General features: G+C 35.3%; 8 protein-coding genes across 8 annotated transcripts; 2 read left to right on the plus strand and 6 right to left on the minus strand.

Moving 5' to 3' along the window:
- Positions 1–1,691: 1,691 nt before the first annotated feature.
- On the minus strand, positions 1,692–3,552 carry LOC148605169 (complement C1q tumor necrosis factor-related protein 6-like). The gene is made up of 3 exons (XM_088547549.1): positions 3,474–3,552; positions 2,290–2,618; positions 1,692–1,709 (listed from the first exon to the last, which is right to left on the minus strand). Exons 1-3 carry the CDS (start codon positions 3,550–3,552, stop codon positions 1,692–1,694), a joined length of 426 nt encoding a protein of 141 aa, XP_088403675.1.
- A 1,374-nt stretch (positions 3,553–4,926) lies between these two features.
- On the minus strand, positions 4,927–5,304 carry LOC148605170 (histone H2A). Its single transcript, XM_088547550.1, has one exon. It carries the CDS (start codon positions 5,302–5,304, stop codon positions 4,927–4,929), a length of 378 nt encoding a protein of 125 aa, XP_088403676.1.
- Positions 5,305–5,425: 121 nt separating this feature from the next.
- On the plus strand, positions 5,426–7,243 carry LOC148605171 (histone H2B). Its single transcript, XM_088548153.1, has one exon. It carries the CDS (start codon positions 5,577–5,579, stop codon positions 5,952–5,954), a length of 378 nt encoding a protein of 125 aa, XP_088404279.1. The 5' UTR covers positions 5,426–5,576; the 3' UTR covers positions 5,955–7,243.
- Positions 6,362–13,150, minus strand: LOC148605172 (uncharacterized). The gene is made up of 4 exons (XM_088547551.1): positions 12,468–13,150; positions 10,810–11,137; positions 9,025–9,393; positions 6,362–6,960 (listed from the first exon to the last, which is right to left on the minus strand). Exons 1-4 carry the CDS (start codon positions 12,776–12,778, stop codon positions 6,643–6,645), a joined length of 1,326 nt encoding a protein of 441 aa, XP_088403677.1. The 5' UTR covers positions 12,779–13,150; the 3' UTR covers positions 6,362–6,642.
- A 3,426-nt stretch (positions 13,151–16,576) lies between these two features.
- LOC148605173 (histone H2A) lies at positions 16,577–16,954 on the minus strand. The gene has a single exon (XM_088547552.1). It carries the CDS (start codon positions 16,952–16,954, stop codon positions 16,577–16,579), a length of 378 nt encoding a protein of 125 aa, XP_088403678.1.
- Positions 16,955–17,127: 173 nt separating this feature from the next.
- LOC148605174 (histone H2B) lies at positions 17,128–18,902 on the plus strand. The gene has a single exon (XM_088548154.1). It carries the CDS (start codon positions 17,227–17,229, stop codon positions 17,602–17,604), a length of 378 nt encoding a protein of 125 aa, XP_088404280.1. The 5' UTR covers positions 17,128–17,226; the 3' UTR covers positions 17,605–18,902.
- On the minus strand, positions 18,012–18,604 carry LOC148605175 (histone H4). The gene has a single exon (XM_088548155.1). The coding sequence runs from the start codon at positions 18,602–18,604 to the stop codon at positions 18,293–18,295; it is 312 nt and encodes a 103-aa protein (XP_088404281.1). The 3' UTR covers positions 18,012–18,292.
- Positions 18,903–20,299: 1,397 nt separating the features above from the next.
- Positions 20,300–21,861, minus strand: LOC148605176 (histone H3). Its single transcript, XM_088548152.1, has one exon. It carries the CDS (start codon positions 21,024–21,026, stop codon positions 20,616–20,618), a length of 411 nt encoding a protein of 136 aa, XP_088404278.1. The 5' UTR covers positions 21,027–21,861; the 3' UTR covers positions 20,300–20,615.
- Positions 21,862–22,545: the final 684 nt, after the last annotated feature.

Genomic DNA, 22,545 nt, shown 5'->3' on the forward strand with positions numbered 1-22,545 from the left:
AATGATTTTTATGTAATCAGTCACAACTTAACATTTTGAGTGGACTAACGATCTAACTGGGCAAAAGTCAAAATCAAACTTCACCCCCGCCCCCTAAAATTTTCTCAACAAATTTACACTGATCTAAAAAAATGACCAAAATCGCCCCCAAAAAGCGGAAAACTTTCATCCCTGGGTCACCTTTCTGTTCAACCAATCAGATGTCATCTTTCATGATTTTGAAAGCATTATTCTAAGGGAAAAGATCATCTGAACAGTCAGTAGAATGGAGAGTTGTTAGATTATATATGCAGTAACTGATATGAACAACTGAAAAGTCTAATTTTAATTAGATTGCTCCATGATATGACATATTTATATAAAGCTTTTGTCAAAATATCAAAGTCGATTCGAAAAGAAGTTGTACAGGAAACTGTTACGAAAATTGAAAAATTTGAGGACGTAAGGTCACTATGATCACTATATCACCCAACAGATGGAGCATAAAAAGTGACAGACTATTATAACATTTGATAATTTACCACATAGCAAAAAGATTCATATATCATATATTGGGCATAACAATGTGTCACTGTATTTGATATTTGTAGGATTATCATAATTTGCTAGAACTAGATTTAATGTTTATGTTTTTAAAACTCGTCTACAAGAAGTAGAAAAGAACCAGTGTCGACAGTAAAATTGAAGTTTACTACTCACTCGATAGCGACAGTGAGCAGGTTGATAACTAATGGGAAAATTTTGTTGGTTGAGGAATTTGTAAAAAAATATTTTAAAAGATCTTATTGAGATATAAAAAATGGGTAAACATACTTCTTTGAGATTATAGTAGAAAGTGTATATTACGCAATAGTTAATAACTGTTTAATATTAAAAACATGACACAACAATGCCCAATAACGGCTATGACTGGGAACGATCTTTCTGTACTTTTATTTGTTATGACTTAATTATCAGTTTAAGTTTGAGACTACAATCATAGGTATTGATTCTGTGTTATGATGTCGCTTTAAAAAAAAAAAAAGTCTCGCCTTATATGTAAATAAAAATCGTATTTATTGTTGACCTTTTGCAAAAATGGTCTCGTTGTAGGAAAACAAAATCCGATAAAATGTTTGAACACTCTTTTAATTTTATAAAAGTCTAGAGACAATTTTGTTCATATGTTTTTTCTGTTTTTTTACAAGGACAAAGAACATTTTTTACATGCATGGTTTGCGAATCGAATAATAAGGCAATAATGGGACATAAAAAAACACACCGCCACGTTGTATTGACAGATCAATACCAATAGGAAGAATCTTTAATAATCGAAGAAAGATAACTCTAATTCATTATAACAAAGTTGGTACTTAAAATAGCCGTAACTTTTTATGTAATTGAAATTATCTGTTTTTATTATACTCAATGGTTGTTTAAAGTTTGAGAAAATTTCATACGATCTAAAGTTATCACCAGGACGGTCGAGTTGACGGGTCGTACCATATAATACCTCGCCACTCTCGTATGGCGGAGAATAAACAGCAAAACTTGTTAACACTTACAAGTATTGCTTATTTGGTGCTTAAGGTACAGGGTATAATGATATTGTCTTTTCAATATCGCTAAAGCAGATAAACTGTTCAAAGTAAATATTTCAATGAATACATAGTTATAATATTATAAGAACATGAATTACCCTGTCCGATTTCTCACGAGTCTGTTAGAAACTATAAATAGCAAATAAATATTTCAATGTTGCCTATTTAGCATTGTAAGTAAAACGTCCCTGATAGTCCCTAAATTTATCAGTACCTCTAAAGATAAAGATAGGATTGAACGAGACGATTATTTCCCGTATGCATGAAAAGTAGATTAGAAAAAACATGATTAATGTTGAATAAGAAGTTCGACTGTCATGGGACGGAGACCAAAAAAAATGAAATCAATCACAACAAACGAACTATAGAAACCAAAAAAGGCAAAATGCTTCATCAACAAGACGGGACAAGAATCCTCCTGCTAGATACTGTGTGTCAGCATTTGTTTTCACATTTTTTTAACATTGATCTATAGAGAAGATACCAGATTGTCTTTATTCAATCTTACACTATAAATACTGTATGAATATAATGTACACTAGCTGATGCTTAAATCCTTTTTCTCTTAGCTCTATAAGAATATTTAACCACAAAATAGATTTAACAACCGATGTTTATAGTTATACCTCATACAAAAGAACACCTGAAAATGTATTGTAGGCTGTGTATCAAAAACTTGTGTCGTACCTTCATGCCAAACATGACGTACCCATATTTTGACGCCTTTGTCAATGTTGACGACAGCAGTTTGACTCCCCATTACTGAATAATAACCCATGGCATAAACAACACCAATCTGTTGGCCGTCTTTCATTAATTCCATTTTTGCTGTTCGCTTGCTGGCACTTAAGACTGTAAATGAAATGATGTATATCCCTGCCACTGATGCAGTGAAATGTCCAGTGCGGACATCATAACCACTTCCAACGTTAGTCAGAACTTTGTCGTAAATCAATGCTTGCCCGTCGCCAAGAGTTACGGTCCTTGTGAGAGCTACCGAAAAGGCAATTTTTTGTGTCTGAACTACGTTAACTTGGGCTAAAATAAAACAATTATGTACAAATAATGTAGAAACAGAAAGACTACCAAATTGAAACTTTCTTCTCTGATTCTCTGAAACATTACTGTTGAAATAGTAATAATAATTCTGGAATACCCCCCCCCCCAAAAAAAAAAAACAAAAACAAAAAAAAACTACTAGTTTAAAATGATTACTAGTTTATAAAGGGTTCTACTATACATGTACATACATTTGTGTGTTGATTTGCACACATAGGTTGATAGAGGTGCAGCCAGTATGCGTTTTGATTTGACAAAGTAGTACATATATCATAAATTGTAAAGGATATGAGGTTGGAATTACAAGGAAAAAGAGGGGTTGTAATTCATGCGTATACAAAATAGTATGGTATATATAGAATAATGGCCTAGAATAATTTATCATAGACTACGAAGTAGTCTAATACATGCATATACTTCTGTAACTAGCAATTTAAGAATCTTTTTGAAAAGTTTAGGTGGCCCTTAAAAGGGCCGTTTGTTATCTGTGACAAGTCACATCTTAAGCACGTTCTCCACGGATTCTACGGGCCAATTGGATGTCCTTTGGCATAATGGTGACTCTCTTGGCGTGGATAGCACACAAGTTGGTGTCTTCGAAAAGTCCAACCAAGTAAGCTTCACTGGCTTCCTGAAGTGCCATAACGGCAGAGCTCTGGAATCTGAGATCAGTTTTGAAGTCCTGGGCGATTTCTCTGACTAATCTCTGGAATGGGAGTTTTCTGATGAGGAGCTCGGTGCTCTTCTGGTATCTCCTGATTTCTCTAAGGGCGACAGTTCCAGGCCTGTATCTGTGTGGTTTCTTGACTCCACCAGTGGCAGGTGCGCTCTTACGAGCGGCCTTGGTGGCAAGTTGTTTTCTTGGAGCTTTACCTCCAGTAGATTTACGTGCGGTCTGCTTTGTACGAGCCATTTCGAACGATGTGCGATTTCAAAATCTTACACAGGGATAATTTTACTGGAACGACAAGAGGTTATTTTTGTTAGCCCGCACTATTTGAAAACGAGAAATTTATTGGTCGCTAATATCAATAAAACTGATTGCGATTGGTCAATAATAACAACATTTGATTGGTTAAAAAGTGAAGAAAATTTCAATCCATTTTTTGTTTGATGGTAGAGCTTGGAGAGTGATATGCCAAATATATGAAAATTATGACAATATTGCAGACGAAATCAATAAATCTTGGCTTGTGTCATTTTTAGTCTCTAGAATATTTGCTTAATTATAAATGTGTATGTTTTGGCAATGTTGAATGATACTAGATATAATTCAAAACTGGTTATGATTTGTTGCAAGAAAGAAAAAAAGAAAGAAGGAAGAAACTTGCAATTCTTTTGATAAAAAAAAGTTCTCAATTTTTTTATTTAACAAGCATATTTAATGACAAATCAGTAAAGACAATAGAAAAAAAATAATGCACCTAACATCCATAAAAATACCAACTAAAGTTTTTGTTCTGTCCTTTTCATACATGTATCTTTATTTGAAAAAAAAGGAAATAAATGCATGCCATAGCAGTTATATTTTTGTCGTACATTTTTCAAATATTTATATTTTCATTTGATGTAATCTGCAATATTTATAATTCATTACATTTATTTCTTATACTCCTAGCTGGTTAAGAACACCGGAGTCTAAGTAAGATTTTTTTATTAGCTGCATGCACAATACATTTGCTTGCTGGCCGCATGTAAATTTATCAATTTTACATCCATATTCAGCCCAAAAAAAAAAACTTGGTAGATGTGATATATACAAACCCCTCCTTGGCTTTTTTTCCCCTTTATTTTTGTTGTTTGTTTTATTTTATTTCTTTTATGTGGGCGAGGAGGGAGAGATTGGTGGATGTAAAATGATTAAATGACTACTTGTGGTGTTTTTCTAAGTAGGACGGGTAAGTTGGGACAATATTATACCATGCCAGTATAGTTGTGAATCAACTTTAAATCAAAATATGTACTCTTTATACATCCTACACACCTAGTTTCCCTATCCGCTTTCAAAGCAACAAACTGCACGACCTTTCCACATATTATAATGTAAACTGTTCATATTTTTTTTTTTATTTCATGATTTATGTGAGGGGTAAACACACTTTAAAGATTTTGAAATTAAAAAAAAAAAAAGAAAAAAAAAAGAAGTATTAGTGAGGGGTAAGGTTATAGCTAGCTTATTTTTGTTCTCTTTGTTTGTGCATAACATACCAACATAAGAATCTTTTTGAAAAAATTTGGTGGCCCTGAAAAGGGCCGTTGTATATGATAGTTCAGCGAACTAAACTGTTTATTTGGCAGCCTTCTGGGTCTTCTTGGGCAGGAGAACGGCCTGGATGTTTGGCAGTACACCACCCTGGGCAATGGTAACACCGGAGAGGAGTTTGTTCAGTTCCTCGTCGTTTCTGATAGCCAGTTGGAGATGACGGGGGATGATTCTGCTCTTCTTGTTGTCACGGGCGGCGTTACCTGCCAATTCCAAAACTTCAGCGGCCAAGTATTCCAGAACAGCGGCGAGGTAGACTGGGGCTCCAGCACCTACTCTCTCGGCATAGTTGCCTTTCCTCAAAAGTCTGTGGATACGACCGACTGGGAACTGAAGTCCAGCACGGGACGACCTGCTTTTGGCCTTGGATTTAGCTTTTCCTCCCTTTCCACGTCCAGACATTGTGATATGACTTGTTCGGTAATTTCAAACAAATAATAATAAAACCTGAAACGGCAAATCTAGCCTTTTATACCACTCAAACGGATTGAACAAACCGACGATTAAAACACCAATCGCCGGCGGGCTTGTGTTGACTAGTTTGGCCGTGCAACTGTAGGGTGCTTTCGGCGAGGTTCGCGTTTATGAAAACTTTTCAATCCACCTATTTCATTTAAATTGATTTTTGTCTAAGCGAACATTATTATTCACTGAATTATCGTCAGAGGGTAAACATGCCACCAAAAGCTACAGGTTCTAAAGGCGCCAAAAAGGCCGTCACCAAGGCTAAGGCCGCACGGGCCGGAGGTGACAAGAAGAGGAAGAGGAGAAGAAGGGAATCATACGGAATCTACATCTACAAAGTTCTCCGACAGGTCCACCCAGATACTGGTGTATCTTCAAAAGCTATGTCTATCATGAACAGTTTCGTCAACGACATTTTCGAGAGAATTGCCGCCGAAGCTTCCAGACTGGCTCACTACAACAAGAGATCTACTATCACATCTCGGGAGATCCAGACCGCTGTCCGTCTCCTCCTCCCAGGAGAATTGGCCAAGCACGCTGTCAGCGAGGGTACCAAAGCTGTCACCAAATACACCAGCAGCAAGTAAACTTGCAGTAGCAGTCTAATATTCAACGGCCCTTTTCAGGGCCACCAAAATTTTTCAAAAAGATTCTTATGTTGGTGTGTTACAAAATACTCACACACACACAGATATATATATATAGTTACTAGCACAATAATTGTCTTGTCCACTTCCCGATATTAATGTGAAGAAATACAGCATAAAAAAGATATACGTACACCCATCCAAGTAAAAAAAAAACAAACAACAAAAATGATATTTTTCCTATGCTTATTAAAAGCAATGACTTGTATAGTAATTTTTTTTTTTTTTTTTTTTTTTTTTTATATGCACACAAACAGGCATTTCTTTTCGCTGCATAAAACACCTCGTATTCGGTTTGATGTGTCTTTTATTATAAGACCAGAATGCACATTGTGTGGGGATTTCAAGTTCTTGCAATGGCAGTTTCAAGTTTTGTTATTTGTGTACGAGAATTCAGAGTGACTCGTGTCATTTTAATTACACTTTCTTTTCATTTGTATTTTTTTTTTTTTTTTCTTAATTGTATTGGTCAATGTTAATAGCGATTGCTTGAAAACACGTTCTTCAATCAATTTAGGGATATGCTACTACTTTGTAGTTGCTTGATAACATATCAACTTAAGAATCTTTTTGAAAAAATTTGGTGGCCCTGAAAAGGGCCGTTGTTATTGTTATACAGGCAAACTGTTTAACCTCCGAATCCGTAGAGGGTACGTCCTTGTCTCTTCAAAGCGTAGACAACGTCCATGGCTGTGACAGTTTTCCTCTTGGCATGCTCAGTGTAGGTGACGGCATCACGGATAACATTTTCCAAGAAAACTTTCAAAACACCACGGGTCTCTTCATAGATGAGTCCAGAGATACGTTTGACACCACCTCTTCGTGCAAGACGACGGATAGCTGGTTTAGTGATACCCTGGATGTTATCACGCAACACCTTCCTGTGACGCTTGGCGCCTCCTTTTCCAAGTCCTTTACCTCCTTTACCACGTCCTGACATATTGTACTGATTATATTTAAGCAGTAGAATGAAGTTGTCGGTGGAAAAATCAGTTTAAATACAAATTACGCGACCGTGATAGAAAGCTTCCTGAATTTTAGTAAGCTTATTTTTCATTGGGTAATAACTTGAAGAGGGATAGTTCAATGTACTGACAGAGTCTGTCAAAAAAAAGGGGGGTGTAAAATTATCTCCTTCTCATGATCAAATATAGATATTTTGCAAAAGTATTCGAGGAAATAATATGAGATCTTTTATTGAATAAATAAAACGTGGTAAGGATCTAAAATTAAGAAAATTAAGTGCATGTAGTACTAGCCCATGCATGCAATTTATTGCACAATAATTTATATGAAAGACACATAATTTAAAATGAAAAGAAATGCCTTGAAATAAACAGATATGTACTATTACAAAAATGACAACCTTTACACATCCAACCAACTTTCCTAAACTTGAAATGACACAAAAAGCTGAAAATGATAATTTTGGAAATTATTCTGTTGATGGTGGGGAAAGTTATGTTTTCACTTTTATGAAAGAAATATATATATATATTGCTAACATTTTTAAAATATTGACATTTGTTACGGGCCTATAGCTTGGTAGTAATGGAATTCACAACTTGGATCATGCAGAGAGTATGATATTTTTAATTGTTAAAGCTGTAATAAGAATATTGTTAGTAATTAATAGGGAATAAAATAAAATGATTAAGAATTTCCTGAGAAACAAGAGACTCAAATTATCATCTTTGACAAATAACCACCACATCTTCTACTAAAATTATGAATAACTTGTACAGAATTTTTGAGATGGGAATTAATTTGTGGAGAGACTAATATTCATCTCATGATCAGAGATAAAAAAAAAAAAAAAAAATGGTAAAAAGGATGAATAATGCGTTATTTGTTGGGCAAACCCTACTAATATGCAAGTAAGTGAAGAAGACTCATAATTTCTCATATATGGAACAAATTTTCCATATTTAGATAGAAAAAGGACATGATGTAAACCGAGTTTCATTATGATGTCAAAAGAAACACCCTTTTTGGGGAGAACTTTCTGTCATGAAGTGAATATTTCTGGCTATATGATTGCACAATAACTTTGAAATTCATAACATTATAAAGGATATTTCATCTCTACACTTTTCAAGATTCTTGTAAATGGTATACATTTATATGTATAAGTAAGTTTTTGGTGGAGGGCTGGCATATTATTCAATCTCATAAGTTAAAAATTGCACCCTGTGTAATTGTAACCAAAGAGTAGGGATTGTAAAACATTTTGAAAGATGAATAATTCAAGAATTGCCATACACGTATGAGTCCTCAAAAAACATCTAAATTTTGTAATAGTTTCTTAAGTAGATATATATTCTTTTATAGTACATTCACTCTGTTGTTCTAAATTCTATATTACTGTGCATCTTGAAAGTGTAGGACAATATGAATGTTGCGTGTAAAATATTATAATTGTAGTATGAGTGATCAGGACAAAGTTACTAATTTGCTTTTACCAATATAAGTGAAGTTGACACTGTGAATAAAAATTATCAGGTTGCAGTAATGAGTGTATAGTGCATAGAAGTTTTGGCATTACCTCTGTTCTGTGTATCTTGAAAGTAACAGGTGGGTGAGTAGTATTCACAGAATGATGACTAGTTTATAAAGGGTTCTACTATACATGTACATACATTTGTGTGTTGATTTGCACACATAGGTTGATAGAGGTGCAGCCAGTATGCGTTTTGATTTGACAAAGTAGTACATATATCATAAATTGTAAAGGATATGTGGTTGGAATTACAAGGAAAAAGAGGGGTTGTAATTCATGCGTATACAAAATAGTATGGTATATATAGAATAATGGCCTGGAATAATTTATCATAGACTACGAAGTAGTCTAATACATGCATATACTTCTGTAACTAGCAATTTAAGAATCTTTTTGAAAAGTTTAGGTGGCCCTTAAAAGGGCCGTTTGTTATCTGTGACAAGTCACATCTTAAGCACGTTCTCCACGGATTCTACGGGCCAATTGGATGTCCTTTGGCATAATGGTGACTCTCTTGGCGTGGATAGCACACAAGTTGGTGTCTTCGAAAAGTCCAACCAAGTAAGCTTCACTGGCTTCCTGAAGTGCCATAACGGCAGAGCTCTGGAATCTGAGATCAGTTTTGAAGTCCTGGGCGATTTCTCTGACTAATCTCTGGAATGGGAGTTTTCTGATGAGGAGCTCGGTGCTCTTCTGGTATCTCCTGATTTCTCTAAGGGCGACAGTTCCAGGCCTGTATCTGTGTGGTTTCTTGACTCCACCAGTGGCAGGTGCGCTCTTACGAGCGGCCTTGGTGGCAAGTTGTTTTCTTGGAGCTTTACCTCCAGTAGATTTACGTGCGGTCTGCTTTGTACGAGCCATTTCGAACGATGTGCGATTTCAAAATCTTACACAGGGATAATTTTACTGGAACGACAAGAGGTTATTTTTGTTAGCCCGCACTATTTGAAAACGAGAAATTTATTGGTCGCTAATATCAATAAAACTGATTGCGATTGGTCAATAATAACAACATTTGATTGGTTAAAAAGTGAAGAAAATTTCAATCCATTTTTTGTTTGATGGTAGAGCTTGGAGAGTGATATGCCAAATATATGAAAATTATGACAATATTGCAGACGAAATCAATAAATCTTGGCTTGTGTCATTTTTAGTCTCTAGAATATTTGCTTAATTATAAATGTGTATGTTTTGGCAATGTTGAATGATACTAGATATAATTCAAAACTGGTTTTGATTTGTTGCAAGAAAGAAAAAAAGAAAGAAGGAAGAAACTTGCAATTCTTTTGATAAAAAAAAGTTCTCTATATTTTTATTTAACAAGCATATTTAATGACAAATCAGTAAAGACAATAGAAAAAAAATAATGCACCTAACATCCATAAAAATACCAACTAAAGTTTTTGTTCTGTCCTTTTCATACATGTATCTTTATTTGAAAAAAAAGGAAATAAATGCATGCCATAGCAGTTATATTTTTGTCGTACATTTTTCAAATATTTATATTTTCATTTGATGTAATCTGCAATATTTATAATTCATTATATTTATTTATTACACTCCTAGCTGGTTAAGAACACCGGAGTCTAAGTAAGATTTTTTTATTAGCTGCATGCACAATACATTTGCTTGCTGGCCGCATGTAAATTTATCAATTTTACATCCATATTCAGCCCAAAAAAAAAAACTTGGTAGATGTGATATATACAAACCCCTCCTTGGCTTTTTTTCCCCTTTATTTTTGTTGTTTGTTTTATTTTATTTCTTTTATGTGGGCGAGGAGGGAGAGATTGGTGGATGTAAAATGATTAAATGACTACTTGTGGTGTTTTTCTAAGTAGGACGGGTAAGTTGGGACAATATTATACCATGCCAGTATAGTTGTGAATCAACTTTAAATCAAAATATGTACTCTTTATACATCCTACACACCTAGTTTCCCTATCCGCTTTCAAAGCAACAAACTGCACGACCTTTCCACATATTATAATGTAAACTGTTCATATTTTTTTTTTTATTTCATGATTTATGTGAGGGGTAAACACACTTTAAAGATTTTGAAATTAAAAAAAAAAAAAGAAAAAAAAAAGAAGTATTAGTGAGGGGTAAGGTTATAGCTAGCTTATTTTTGTTCTCTTTGTTTGTGCATAACATACCAACATAAGAATCTTTTTGAAAAAATTTGGTGGCCCTGAAAAGGGCCGTTGTATATGATAGTTCAGCGAACTAAACTGTTTATTTGGCAGCCTTCTGGGTCTTCTTGGGCAGGAGAACGGCCTGGATGTTTGGCAGTACACCACCCTGGGCAATGGTAACACCGGAGAGGAGTTTGTTCAGTTCCTCGTCGTTTCTGATAGCCAGTTGGAGATGACGGGGGATGATTCTGCTCTTCTTGTTGTCACGGGCGGCGTTACCTGCCAATTCCAAAACTTCAGCGGCCAAGTATTCCAGAACAGCAGCGAGGTAGACTGGGGCTCCAGCACCTACTCTCTCGGCATAGTTGCCTTTCCTCAAAAGTCTGTGGATACGACCGACTGGGAACTGAAGTCCAGCACGGGACGACCTGCTTTTGGCCTTGGATTTAGCTTTTCCTCCCTTTCCACGTCCAGACATTGTGATATGACTTGTTCGGTAATTTCAAACAAATAATAATAAAACCTGAAACGGCAAATCTAGCCTTTTATACCACTCAAACGGATTGAACAAACCGACGATTAAAACACCAATCGCCGGCGGGCTTGTGTTGACTAGTTTGGCCGTGCAACTGTAGGGTGCTTTCGGCGAGGTTCGCGTTTATGAAAACTTTTCAATCCACCTATTTCATTTAAATTGATTTTTGTCTAAGCGAACATTATTATTCACTGAATTATCGTCAGAGGGTAAACATGCCACCAAAAGCTACAGGTTCTAAAGGCGCCAAAAAGGCCGTCACCAAGGCTAAGGCCGCACGGGCCGGAGGTGACAAGAAGAGGAAGAGGAGAAGAAGGGAATCATACGGAATCTACATCTACAAAGTTCTCCGACAGGTCCACCCAGATACTGGTGTATCTTCAAAAGCTATGTCTATCATGAACAGTTTCGTCAACGACATTTTCGAGAGAATTGCCGCCGAAGCTTCCAGACTGGCTCACTACAACAAGAGATCTACTATCACATCTCGGGAGATCCAGACCGCTGTCCGTCTCCTCCTCCCAGGAGAATTGGCCAAGCACGCTGTCAGCGAGGGTACCAAAGCTGTCACCAAATACACCAGCAGCAAGTAAACTTGCAGTAGCAGTCTAATATTCAACGGCCCTTTTCAGGGCCACCAAAATTTTTCAAAAAGATTCTTATGTTGGTGTGTTACAAAATACTCACACACACACACACACACATATATATAGTTACTAGCACAATAATTGTCTTGCCCACTTCCCGATATTAATGTGAAGAAATACAGCATAACAAAGATATACGTACACCCATCCAAGTAAAAACAAACAAACAACAAAAATGATATTTTTCCTATGCTTATTACAAGCAATGACTTGTATAGTAATTTTTTTTTTTTTTTTTTTTTTTTTTTATATGCACACAAACAGGCATTTCTTTTCGCTGCATAAAACACCTCGTATTCAGTTTGATGTGTCTTTTATTATAAGACCAGAATGCACATTGAGTGGGGATTTCAAGTTCTTGCAATGGCAGTTTCAAGTTTTGTTATTTGTGTGCGAGAATTCAGAGTGACTCGTGTCATTTTAATTACACTTTCTTTTCATTTGTATTTTTTTTTTTTTTTTCTTAATTGTATTGGTCAATGTTAATAGCGATTGCTTGAAAACACGTTCTTCAATCAATTTAGGGATATGCTACTACTTTGTAGTTGCTTGATAACATATCAACTTAAGAATCTTTTTGAAAAAATTTGGTGGCCCTGAAAAGGGCCGTTGTTATTGTTATACAGGCAAACTGTTTAACCTCCGAATCCGTAGAGGGTACGTCCTTGTCTCTTCAAAGCGTAGACAACGTCCATGGCTGTGACAGTTTTCCTCTTGGCATGCTCAGTGTAGGTGACGGCATCACGGATAACATTTTCCAAGAAAACTTTCAAAACACCACGGGTCTCTTCATAGATGAGTCCAGAGATACGTTTGACACCACCTCTTCGTGCAAGACGACGGATAGCTGGTTTAGTGATACCCTGGATGTTATCACGCAACACCTTCCTGTGACGCTTGGCGCCTCCTTTTCCAAGTCCTTTACCTCCTTTACCACGTCCTGACATATTGTACTGATTATATTTAAGCAGTAGAATGAAGTTGTCGGTGGAAAAATCAGTTTAAATACAAATTACGCGACCGTGATAGAAAGCTTCCTGAATTTTAGTAAGCTTATTTTTCATTGGGTAATAACTTGAAGAGGGATAGTTCAATGTACTGACAGAGTCTGTCAAAAAAAAGGGGGGTGTAAAATTATCTCCTTCTCATGATCAAATATAGATATTTTGCAAAAGTATTCGAGGAAATAATATGAGATCTTTTATTGAATAAATAAAACGTGGTAAGGATCTAAAATTAAGAAAATTAAGTGCATGTAGTACTAGCCCATGCATGCAATTTATTGCACAATAATTTATATGAAAGACACATAATTTAAAATGAAAAGAAATGCCTTGAAATAAACAGATATGTACTATTACAAAAATGACAACCTTTACACATCCAACCAACTTTCCTAAACTTGAAATGACACAAAAAGCTGAAAATGATAATTTTGGAAATTATTCTGTTGATGGTGGGGAAAGTTATGTTTTCACTTTTATGAAAGAAATATATATATATATTGCTAACATTTTTAAAATATTGACATTTGTTACGGGCCTATAGCTTGGTAGTAATGGAATTCACAACTTGGATCATGCAGAGAGTATGATATTTTTAATTGTTAAAGCTGTAATAAGAATATTGTTAGTAATTAATAGGGAATAAAATAAAATGATTAAGAATTTCCTGAGAAACAAGAGACTCAAATTATCATCTTTGACAAATAACCACCACATCTTCTACTAAAATTATGAATAACTTGTACAGAATTTTTGAGATGGGAATTAATTTGTGGAGAGACTAATATTCATCTCATGATCAGAGATAAAAAAAAAAAAAAAAAATGGTAAAAAGGATGAATAATGCGTTATTTGTTGGGCAAACCCTACTAATATGCAAGTAAGTGAAGAAGACTCATAATTTCTCATATATGGAACAAATTTTCCATATTTAGATAGAAAAAGGACATGATGTAAACCGAGTTTCATTATGATGTCAAAAGAAACACCCTTTTTGGGGAGAACTTTCTGTCATGAAGTGAATATTTCTGGCTATATGATTGCACAATAACTTTGAAATTCATAACATTATAAAGGATATTTCATCTCTACACTTTTCAAGATTCTTGTAAATGGTATACATTTATATGTATAAGTAAGTTTTTGGTGGAGGGCTGGCATATTATTCAATCTCATAAGTTAAAAATTGCACCCTGTGTAATTGTAACCAAAGAGTAGGGATTGTAAAACATTTTGAAAGATGAATAATTCAAGAATTGCCATACACGTATGAGTCCTCAAAAAACATCTAAATTTTGTAATAGTTTCTTAAGTAGATATATATTCTTTTATAGTACATTCACTCTGTTGTTCTAAATTCTATATTACTGTGCATCTTGAAAGTGTAGGACAATATGAATGTTGCGTGTAAAATATTATAATTGTAGTATGAGTGATCAGGACAAAGTTACTAATTTGCTTTTACCAATATAAGTGAAGTTGACACTGTGAATAAAAATTATCAGGTTGCAGTAATGAGTGTATAGTGCATAGAAGTTTTGGCATTACCTCTGTCCTGTGTATCTTGAAAGTAACAGGTGGGTAGGTAGTATTCACAGAATGATGACTAGTTTATAAAGGGTTCTACTATACATGTACATACATTTGTGTGTTGATTTGCACACATAGGTTGATAGAGGTGCAGCCAGTATGCGTTTTGATTTGACAAAGTAGTACATATATCATAAATTGTAAAGGATATGAGGTTGGAATTACAAGGAAAAAGAGGGGTTGTAATTCATGCGTATACAAAATAGTATGGTATATATAGAATAATGGCCTAGAATAATTTATCATAGACTACGAAGTAGTCTAATACATGCATATACTTCTGTAACTAGCAATTTAAGAATCTTTTTGAAAAGTTTAGGTGGCCCTTAAAAGGGCCGTTTGTTATCTGTGACAAGTCACATCTTAAGCACGTTCTCCACGGATTCTACGGGCCAATTGGATGTCCTTTGGCATAATGGTGACTCTCTTGGCGTGGATAGCACACAAGTTGGTGTCTTCGAAAAGTCCAACCAAGTAAGCTTCACTGGCTTCCTGAAGTGCCATAACGGCAGAGCTCTGGAATCTGAGATCAGTTTTGAAGTCCTGGGCGATTTCTCTGACTAATCTCTGGAATGGGAGTTTTCTGATGAGGAGCTCGGTGCTCTTCTGGTATCTCCTGATTTCTCTAAGGGCGACAGTTCCAGGCCTGTATCTGTGTGGTTTCTTGACTCCACCAGTGGCAGGTGCGCTCTTACGAGCGGCCTTGGTGGCAAGTTGTTTTCTTGGAGCTTTACCTCCAGTAGATTTACGTGCGGTCTGCTTTGTACGAGCCATTTCGAACGATGTGCGATTTCAAAATCTTACACAGGGATAATTTTACTGGAACGACAAGAGGTTATTTTTGTTAGCCCGCACTATTTGAAAACGAGAAATTTATTGGTCGCTAATATCAATAAAACTGATTGCGATTGGTCAATAATAACAACATTTGATTGGTTAAAAAGTGAAGAAAATTTCAATCCATTTTTTGTTTGATGGTAGAGCTTGGAGAGTGATATGCCAAATATATGAAAATTATGACAATATTGCAGACGAAATCAATAAATCTTGGCTTGTGTCATTTTTAGTCTCTAGAATATTTGCTTAATTATAAATGTGTATGTATGTTTTGGCAATGTTGAATGATACTAGATATAATTCAAAACTGGTTATGATTTGTTGCAAGAAAGAAAAAAAGAAAGAAGGAAGAAACTTGCAATTCTTTTGATAAAAAAAAGTTCTCAATTTTTTTATTTAACAAGCATATTTAATGACAAATCAGTAAAGACAATAGAAAAAAATAATGCACCTAACATCCATAAAAATACCAACTAAAGTTTTTGTTCTGTCCTTTTCATACATGTATCTTTATTTGAAAAAAAAGGAAATAAATGCATGCCATAGCAGTTATATTTTTGTCGTACATTTTTCAAATATTTATATTTTCATTTGATGTAATCTGCAATATTTATAATTCATTACATTTATTTCTTATACTCCTAGCTGGTTAAGAACACCGGAGTCTAAGTAAGATTTTTTTATTAGCTGCATGCACAATACATTTGCTTGCTGGCCGCATGTAAATTTATCAATTTTACATCCATATTCAGCCCAAAAAAAAAAACTTGGTAGATGTGATATATACAAACCCCTCCTTGGCTTTTTTTCCCCTTTATTTTTGTTGTTTGTTTTATTTTATTTCTTTTATGTGGGCGAGGAGGGAGAGATTGGTGGATGTAAAATGATTAAATGACTACTTGTGGTGTTTTTCTAAGTAGGACGGGTAAGTTGGGACAATATTATACCATGCCAGTATAGTTGTGAATCAACTTTAAATCAAAATATGTACTCTTTATACATCCTACACACCTAGTTTCCCTATCCGCTTTCAAAGCAACAAACTGCACGACCTTTCCACATATTATAATGTAAACTGTTCATATTTTTTTTTTTATTTCATGATTTATGTGAGGGGTAAACACACTTTAAAGATTTTGAAATTAAAAAAAAAAAAAGAAAAAAAAAAGAAGTATTAGTGAGGGGTAAGGTTATAGCTAGCTTATTTTTGTTCTCTTTGTTTGTGCATAACATACCAACATAAGAATCTTTTTGAAAAAATTTGGTGGCCCTGAAAAGGGCCGTTGTATATGATAGTTCAGCGAACTAAACTGTTTATTTGGCAGCCTTCTGGGTCTTCTTGGGCAGGAGAACGGCCTGGATGTTTGGCAGTACACCACCCTGGGCAATGGTAACACCGGAGAGGAGTTTGTTCAGTTCCTCGTCGTTTCTGATAGCCAGTTGGAGATGACGGGGGATGATTCTGCTCTTCTTGTTGTCACGGGCGGCGTTACCTGCCAATTCCAAAACTTCAGCGGCCAAGTATTCCAGAACAGCAGCGAGGTAGACTGGGGCTCCAGCACCTACTCTCTCGGCATAGTTGCCTTTCCTCAAAAGTCTGTGGATACGACCGACTGGGAACTGAAGTCCAGCACGGGACGACCTGCTTTTGGCCTTGGATTTAGCTTTTCCTCCCTTTCCACGTCCAGACATTGTGATATGACTTGTTCGGTAATTTCAAACAAATAATAATAAAACCTGAAACGGCAAATCTAGCCTTTTATACCACTCAAACGGATTGAACAAACCGACGATTAAAACACCAATCGCCGGCGTGCTTGTGTTGACTAGTTTGGCCGTGCAACTGTAGGGTGCTTTCGGCGAGGTTCGCGTTTATGAAAACTTTTCAATCCACCTATTTCATTTAAATTGATTTTTGTCTAAGCGAACATTATTATTCACTGAATTATCGTCAGAGGGTAAACATGCCACCAAAAGCTACAGGTTCTAAAGGCGCCAAAAAGGCCGTCACCAAGGCTAAGGCCGCACGGGCCGGAGGTGACAAGAAGAGGAAGAGGAGAAGAAGGGAATCATACGGAATCTACATCTACAAAGTTCTCCGACAGGTCCACCCAGATACTGGTGTATCTTCAAAAGCTATGTCTATCATGAACAGTTTCGTCAACGACATTTTCGAGAGAATTGCCGCCGAAGCTTCCAGACTGGCTCACTACAACAAGAGATCTACTATCACATCTCGGGAGATCCAGACCGCTGTCCGTCTCCTCCTCCCAGGAGAATTGGCCAAGCACGCTGTCAGCGAGGGTACCAAAGCTGTCACCAAATACACCAGCAGCAAGTAAACTTGCAGTAGCAGTCTAATATTCAACGGCCCTTTTCAGGGCCACCAAAATTTTTCAAAAAGATTCTTATGTTGGTGTGTTACAAAATACTCACACACACACAGATATATATATATAGTTACTAGCACAATAATTGTCTTGTCCACTTCCCGATATTAATGTGAAGAAATACAGCATAAAAAAGATATACGTACACCCATCCAAGTAAAAAAAAAACAAACAACAAAAATGATATTTTTCCTATGCTTATTAAAAGCAATGACTTGTATAGTAATTTTTTTTTTTTTTTTTTTTTTTTTTTATATGCACACAAACAGGCATTTCTTTTCGCTGCATAAAACACCTCGTATTCGGTTTGATGTGTCTTTTATTATAAGACCAGAATGCACATTGTGTGGGGATTTCAAGTTCTTGCAATGGCAGTTTCAAGTTTTGTTATTTGTGTACGAGAATTCAGAGTGACTCGTGTCATTTTAATTACACTTTCTTTTCATTTGTATTTTTTTTTTTTTTTTCTTAATTGTATTGGTCAATGTTAATAGCGATTGCTTGAAAACACGTTCTTCAATCAATTTAGGGATATGCTACTACTTTGTAGTTGCTTGATAACATATCAACTTAAGAATCTTTTTGAAAAAATTTGGTGGCCCTGAAAAGGGCCGTTGTTATTGTTATACAGGCAAACTGTTTAACCTCCGAATCCGTAGAGGGTACGTCCTTGTCTCTTCAAAGCGTAGACAACGTCCATGGCTGTGACAGTTTTCCTCTTGGCATGCTCAGTGTAGGTGACGGCATCACGGATAACATTTTCCAAGAAAACTTTCAAAACACCACGGGTCTCTTCATAGATGAGTCCAGAGATACGTTTGACACCACCTCTTCGTGCAAGACGACGGATAGCTGGTTTAGTGATACCCTGGATGTTATCACGCAACACCTTCCTGTGACGCTTGGCGCCTCCTTTTCCAAGTCCTTTACCTCCTTTACCACGTCCTGACATATTGTACTGATTATATTTAAGCAGTAGAATGAAGTTGTCGGTGGAAAAATCAGTTTAAATACAAATTACGCGACCGTGATAGAAAGCTTCCTGAATTTTAGTAAGCTTATTTTTCATTGGGTAATAACTTGAAGAAAGATAGTTCAATGTACTGACAGAGTCTGTCAAAAAAAAGGGGGGTGTAAAATTATCTCCTTCTCGTGATCAAATATAGATATTTTGCAAAAGTATTCGAGGAAATAATATGAGATCTTTTATTGAATAAATAAAACGTGGTAAGGATCTAAAATTAAGAAAATTAAGTGCATGTAGTACTAGCCCATGCATGCAATTTATTGCACAATAATTTATATGAAAGACACATAATTTAAAATGAAAAGATTTGCCTTGAAATAAACAGATATGTACTATTACAAAAATGACAACCTTTACACATCCAACCAACTTTCCTAAACTTGAAATGACACAAAAAGCTGAAAATGATAATTTTGGAAATTATTCTGTTGATGGTGGGGAAAGTTATGTTTTCACTTTTATGAAAGAAATATATATATATATTGCTAACATTTTTAAAATATTGACATTTGTTACGGGCCTATAGCTTGGTAGTAATGGAATTCACAACTTGGATCATGCAGAGAGTATGATATTTTTAATTGTTAAAGCTGTAATAAGAATATTGTTAGTAATTAATAGGGAATAAAATAAAATGATTAAGAATTTCCTGAGAAACAAGAGACTCAAATTATCATCTTTGACAAATAACCACCACATCTTCTACTAAAATTATGAATAACTTGTACAGAATTTTTGAGATGGGAATTAATTTGTGGAGAGACTAATATTCATCTCATGATCAGAGATAAAAAAAAAAAAAAAAAAATGGTAAAAAGGATGAATAATGTGTTATTTGTTGGGCAAACCCTACTAATATGCAAGTAAGTGAAGAAGACTCATAATTTCTCATATATGGAACAAATTTTCCATATTTAGATAGAAAAAGGACATGATGTAAACCGAGTTTCATTATGATGTCAAAAGAAACACCCTTTTTGGGGAGAACTTTCTGTCATGAAGTGAATATTTCTGGCTATATGATTGCACAATAACTTTGAAATTCATAACATTATAAAGGATATTTCATCTCTACACTTTTCAAGATTCTTGTAAATGGTATACATTTATATGTATAAGTAAGTTTTTGGTGGAGGGCTGGCATATTATTCAATCTCATAAGTTAAAAATTGCACCCTGTGTAATTGTAACCAAAGAGTAGGGATTGTAAAACATTTTGAAAGATGAATAATTCAAGAATTGCCATACACGTATGAGTCCTCAAAAAACATCTAAATTTTGTAATAGTTTCTTAAGTAGATATATATTCTTTTATAGTACATTCACTCTGTTGTTCTAAATTCTATATTACTGTGCATCTTGAAAGTGTAGGACAATATGAATGTTGCGTGTAAAATATTATAATTGTAGTATGAGTGATCAGGACAAAGTTACTAATTTGCTTTTACCAATATAAGTGAAGTTGACACTGTGAATAAAAATTATCAGGTTGCAGTAATGAGTGTATAGTGCATAGAAGTTTTGGCATTACCTCTGTCCTGTGTATCTTGAAAGTAACAGGTGGGTAGGTAGTATTCACAGAATGATGACTAGTTTATAAAGGGTTCTACTATACATGTACATACATTTGTGTGTTGATTTGCACACATAGGTTGATAGAGGTGCAGCCAGTATGCGTTTTGATTTGACAAAGTAGTACATATATCATAAATTGTAAAGGATATGAGGTTGGAATTACAAGGAAAAAGAGGGGTTGTAATTCATGCGTATACAAAATAGTATGGTATATATAGAATAATGGCCTAGAATAATTTATCATAGACTACGAAGTAGTCTAATACATGCATATACTTCTGTAACTAGCAATTTAAGAATCTTTTTGAAAAGTTTAGGTGGCCCTTAAAAGGGCCGTTTGTTATCTGTGACAAGTCACATCTTAAGCACGTTCTCCACGGATTCTACGGGCCAATTGGATGTCCTTTGGCATAATGGTGACTCTCTTGGCGTGGATAGCACACAAGTTGGTGTCTTCGAAAAGTCCAACCAAGTAAGCTTCACTGGCTTCCTGAAGTGCCATAACGGCAGAGCTCTGGAATCTGAGATCAGTTTTGAAGTCCTGGGCGATTTCTCTGACTAATCTCTGGAATGGGAGTTTTCTGATGAGGAGCTCGGTGCTCTTCTGGTATCTCCTGATTTCTCTAAGGGCGACAGTTCCAGGCCTGTATCTGTGTGGTTTCTTGACTCCACCAGTGGCAGGTGCGCTCTTACGAGCGGCCTTGGTGGCAAGTTGTTTTCTTGGAGCTTTACCTCCAGTAGATTTACGTGCGGTCTGCTTTGTACGAGCCATTTCGAACGATGTGCGATTTCAAAATCTTACACAGGGATAATTTTACTGGAACGACAAGAGGTTATTTTTGTTAGCCCGCACTATTTGAAAACGAGAAATTTATTGGTCGCTAATATCAATAAAACTGATTGCGATTGGTCAATAATAACAACATTTGATTGGTTAAAAAGTGAAGAAAATTTCAATCCATTTTTTGTTTGATGGTAGAGCTTGGAGAGTGATATGCCAAATATATGAAAATTATGACAATATTGCAGACGAAATCAATAAATCTTGGCTTGTGTCATTTTTAGTCTCTAGAATATTTGCTTAATTATAAATGTGTATGTTTTGGCAATGTTGAATGATACTAGATATAATTCAAAACTGGTTTTGATTTGTTGCAAGAAAGAAAAAAAGAAAGAAGGAAGAAACTTGCAATTCTTTTGATAAAAAAAAGTTCTCTATATTTTTATTTAACAAGCATATTTAATGACAAATCAGTAAAGACAATAGAAAAAAAATAATGCACCTAACATCCATAAAAATACCAACTAAAGTTTTTGTTCTGTCCTTTTCATACATGTATCTTTATTTGAAAAAAAAGGAAATAAATGCATGCCATAGCAGTTATATTTTTGTCGTACATTTTTCAAATATTTATATTTTCATTTGATGTAATCTGCAATATTTATAATTCATTACATTTATTTCTTATACTCCTAGCTGGTTAAGAACACCGGAGTCTAAGTAAGATTTTTTTATTAGCTGCATGCACAATACATTTGCTTGCTGGCCGCATGTAAATTTATCAATTTTACATCCATATTCAGCCCAAAAAAAAAAACTTGGTAGATGTGATATATACAAACCCCTCCTTGGCTTTTTTTCCCCTTTATTTTTGTTGTTTGGTTTTATTTTATTTCTTTTATGTGGGCGAGGAGGGAGAGATTGGTGGATGTAAAATGATTAAATGACTACTTGTGGTGTTTTTCTAAGTAGGACGGGTAAGTTGGGACAATATTATACCATGCCAGTATAGTTGTGAATCAACTTTAAATCAAAATATGTACTCTTTATACATCCTACACACCTAGTTTCCCTATCCGCTTTCAAAGCAACAAACTGCACGACCTTTCCACATATTATAATGTAAACTGTTCATATTTTTTTTTTTATTTCATGATTTATGTGAGGGGTAAACACACTTTAAAGATTTTGAAATTAAAAAAAAAAAGAAAAAAAAAAAGAAGTATTAGTGAGGGGTAAGGTTATAGCTAGCTTATTTTTGTTCTCTTTGTTTGTGCATAACATACCAACATAAGAATCTTTTTGAAAAAATTTGGTGGCCCTGAAAAGGGCCGTTGTATATGATAGTTCAGCGAACTAAACTGTTTATTTGGCAGCCTTCTGGGTCTTCTTGGGCAGGAGAACGGCCTGGATGTTTGGCAGTACACCACCCTGGGCAATGGTAACACCGGAGAGGAGTTTGTTCAGTTCCTCGTCGTTTCTGATAGCCAGTTGGAGATGACGGGGGATG

The sequence above is a fragment of the Perna viridis genome, chromosome 10 (genome assembly GCF_037379345.1).
Source record: "Perna viridis isolate PV_CMFRI_1.1 ecotype Kerala chromosome 10, ASM3737934v1, whole genome shotgun sequence".
NCBI lineage: Eukaryota > Metazoa > Mollusca > Bivalvia > Mytilida > Mytilidae > Perna > Perna viridis.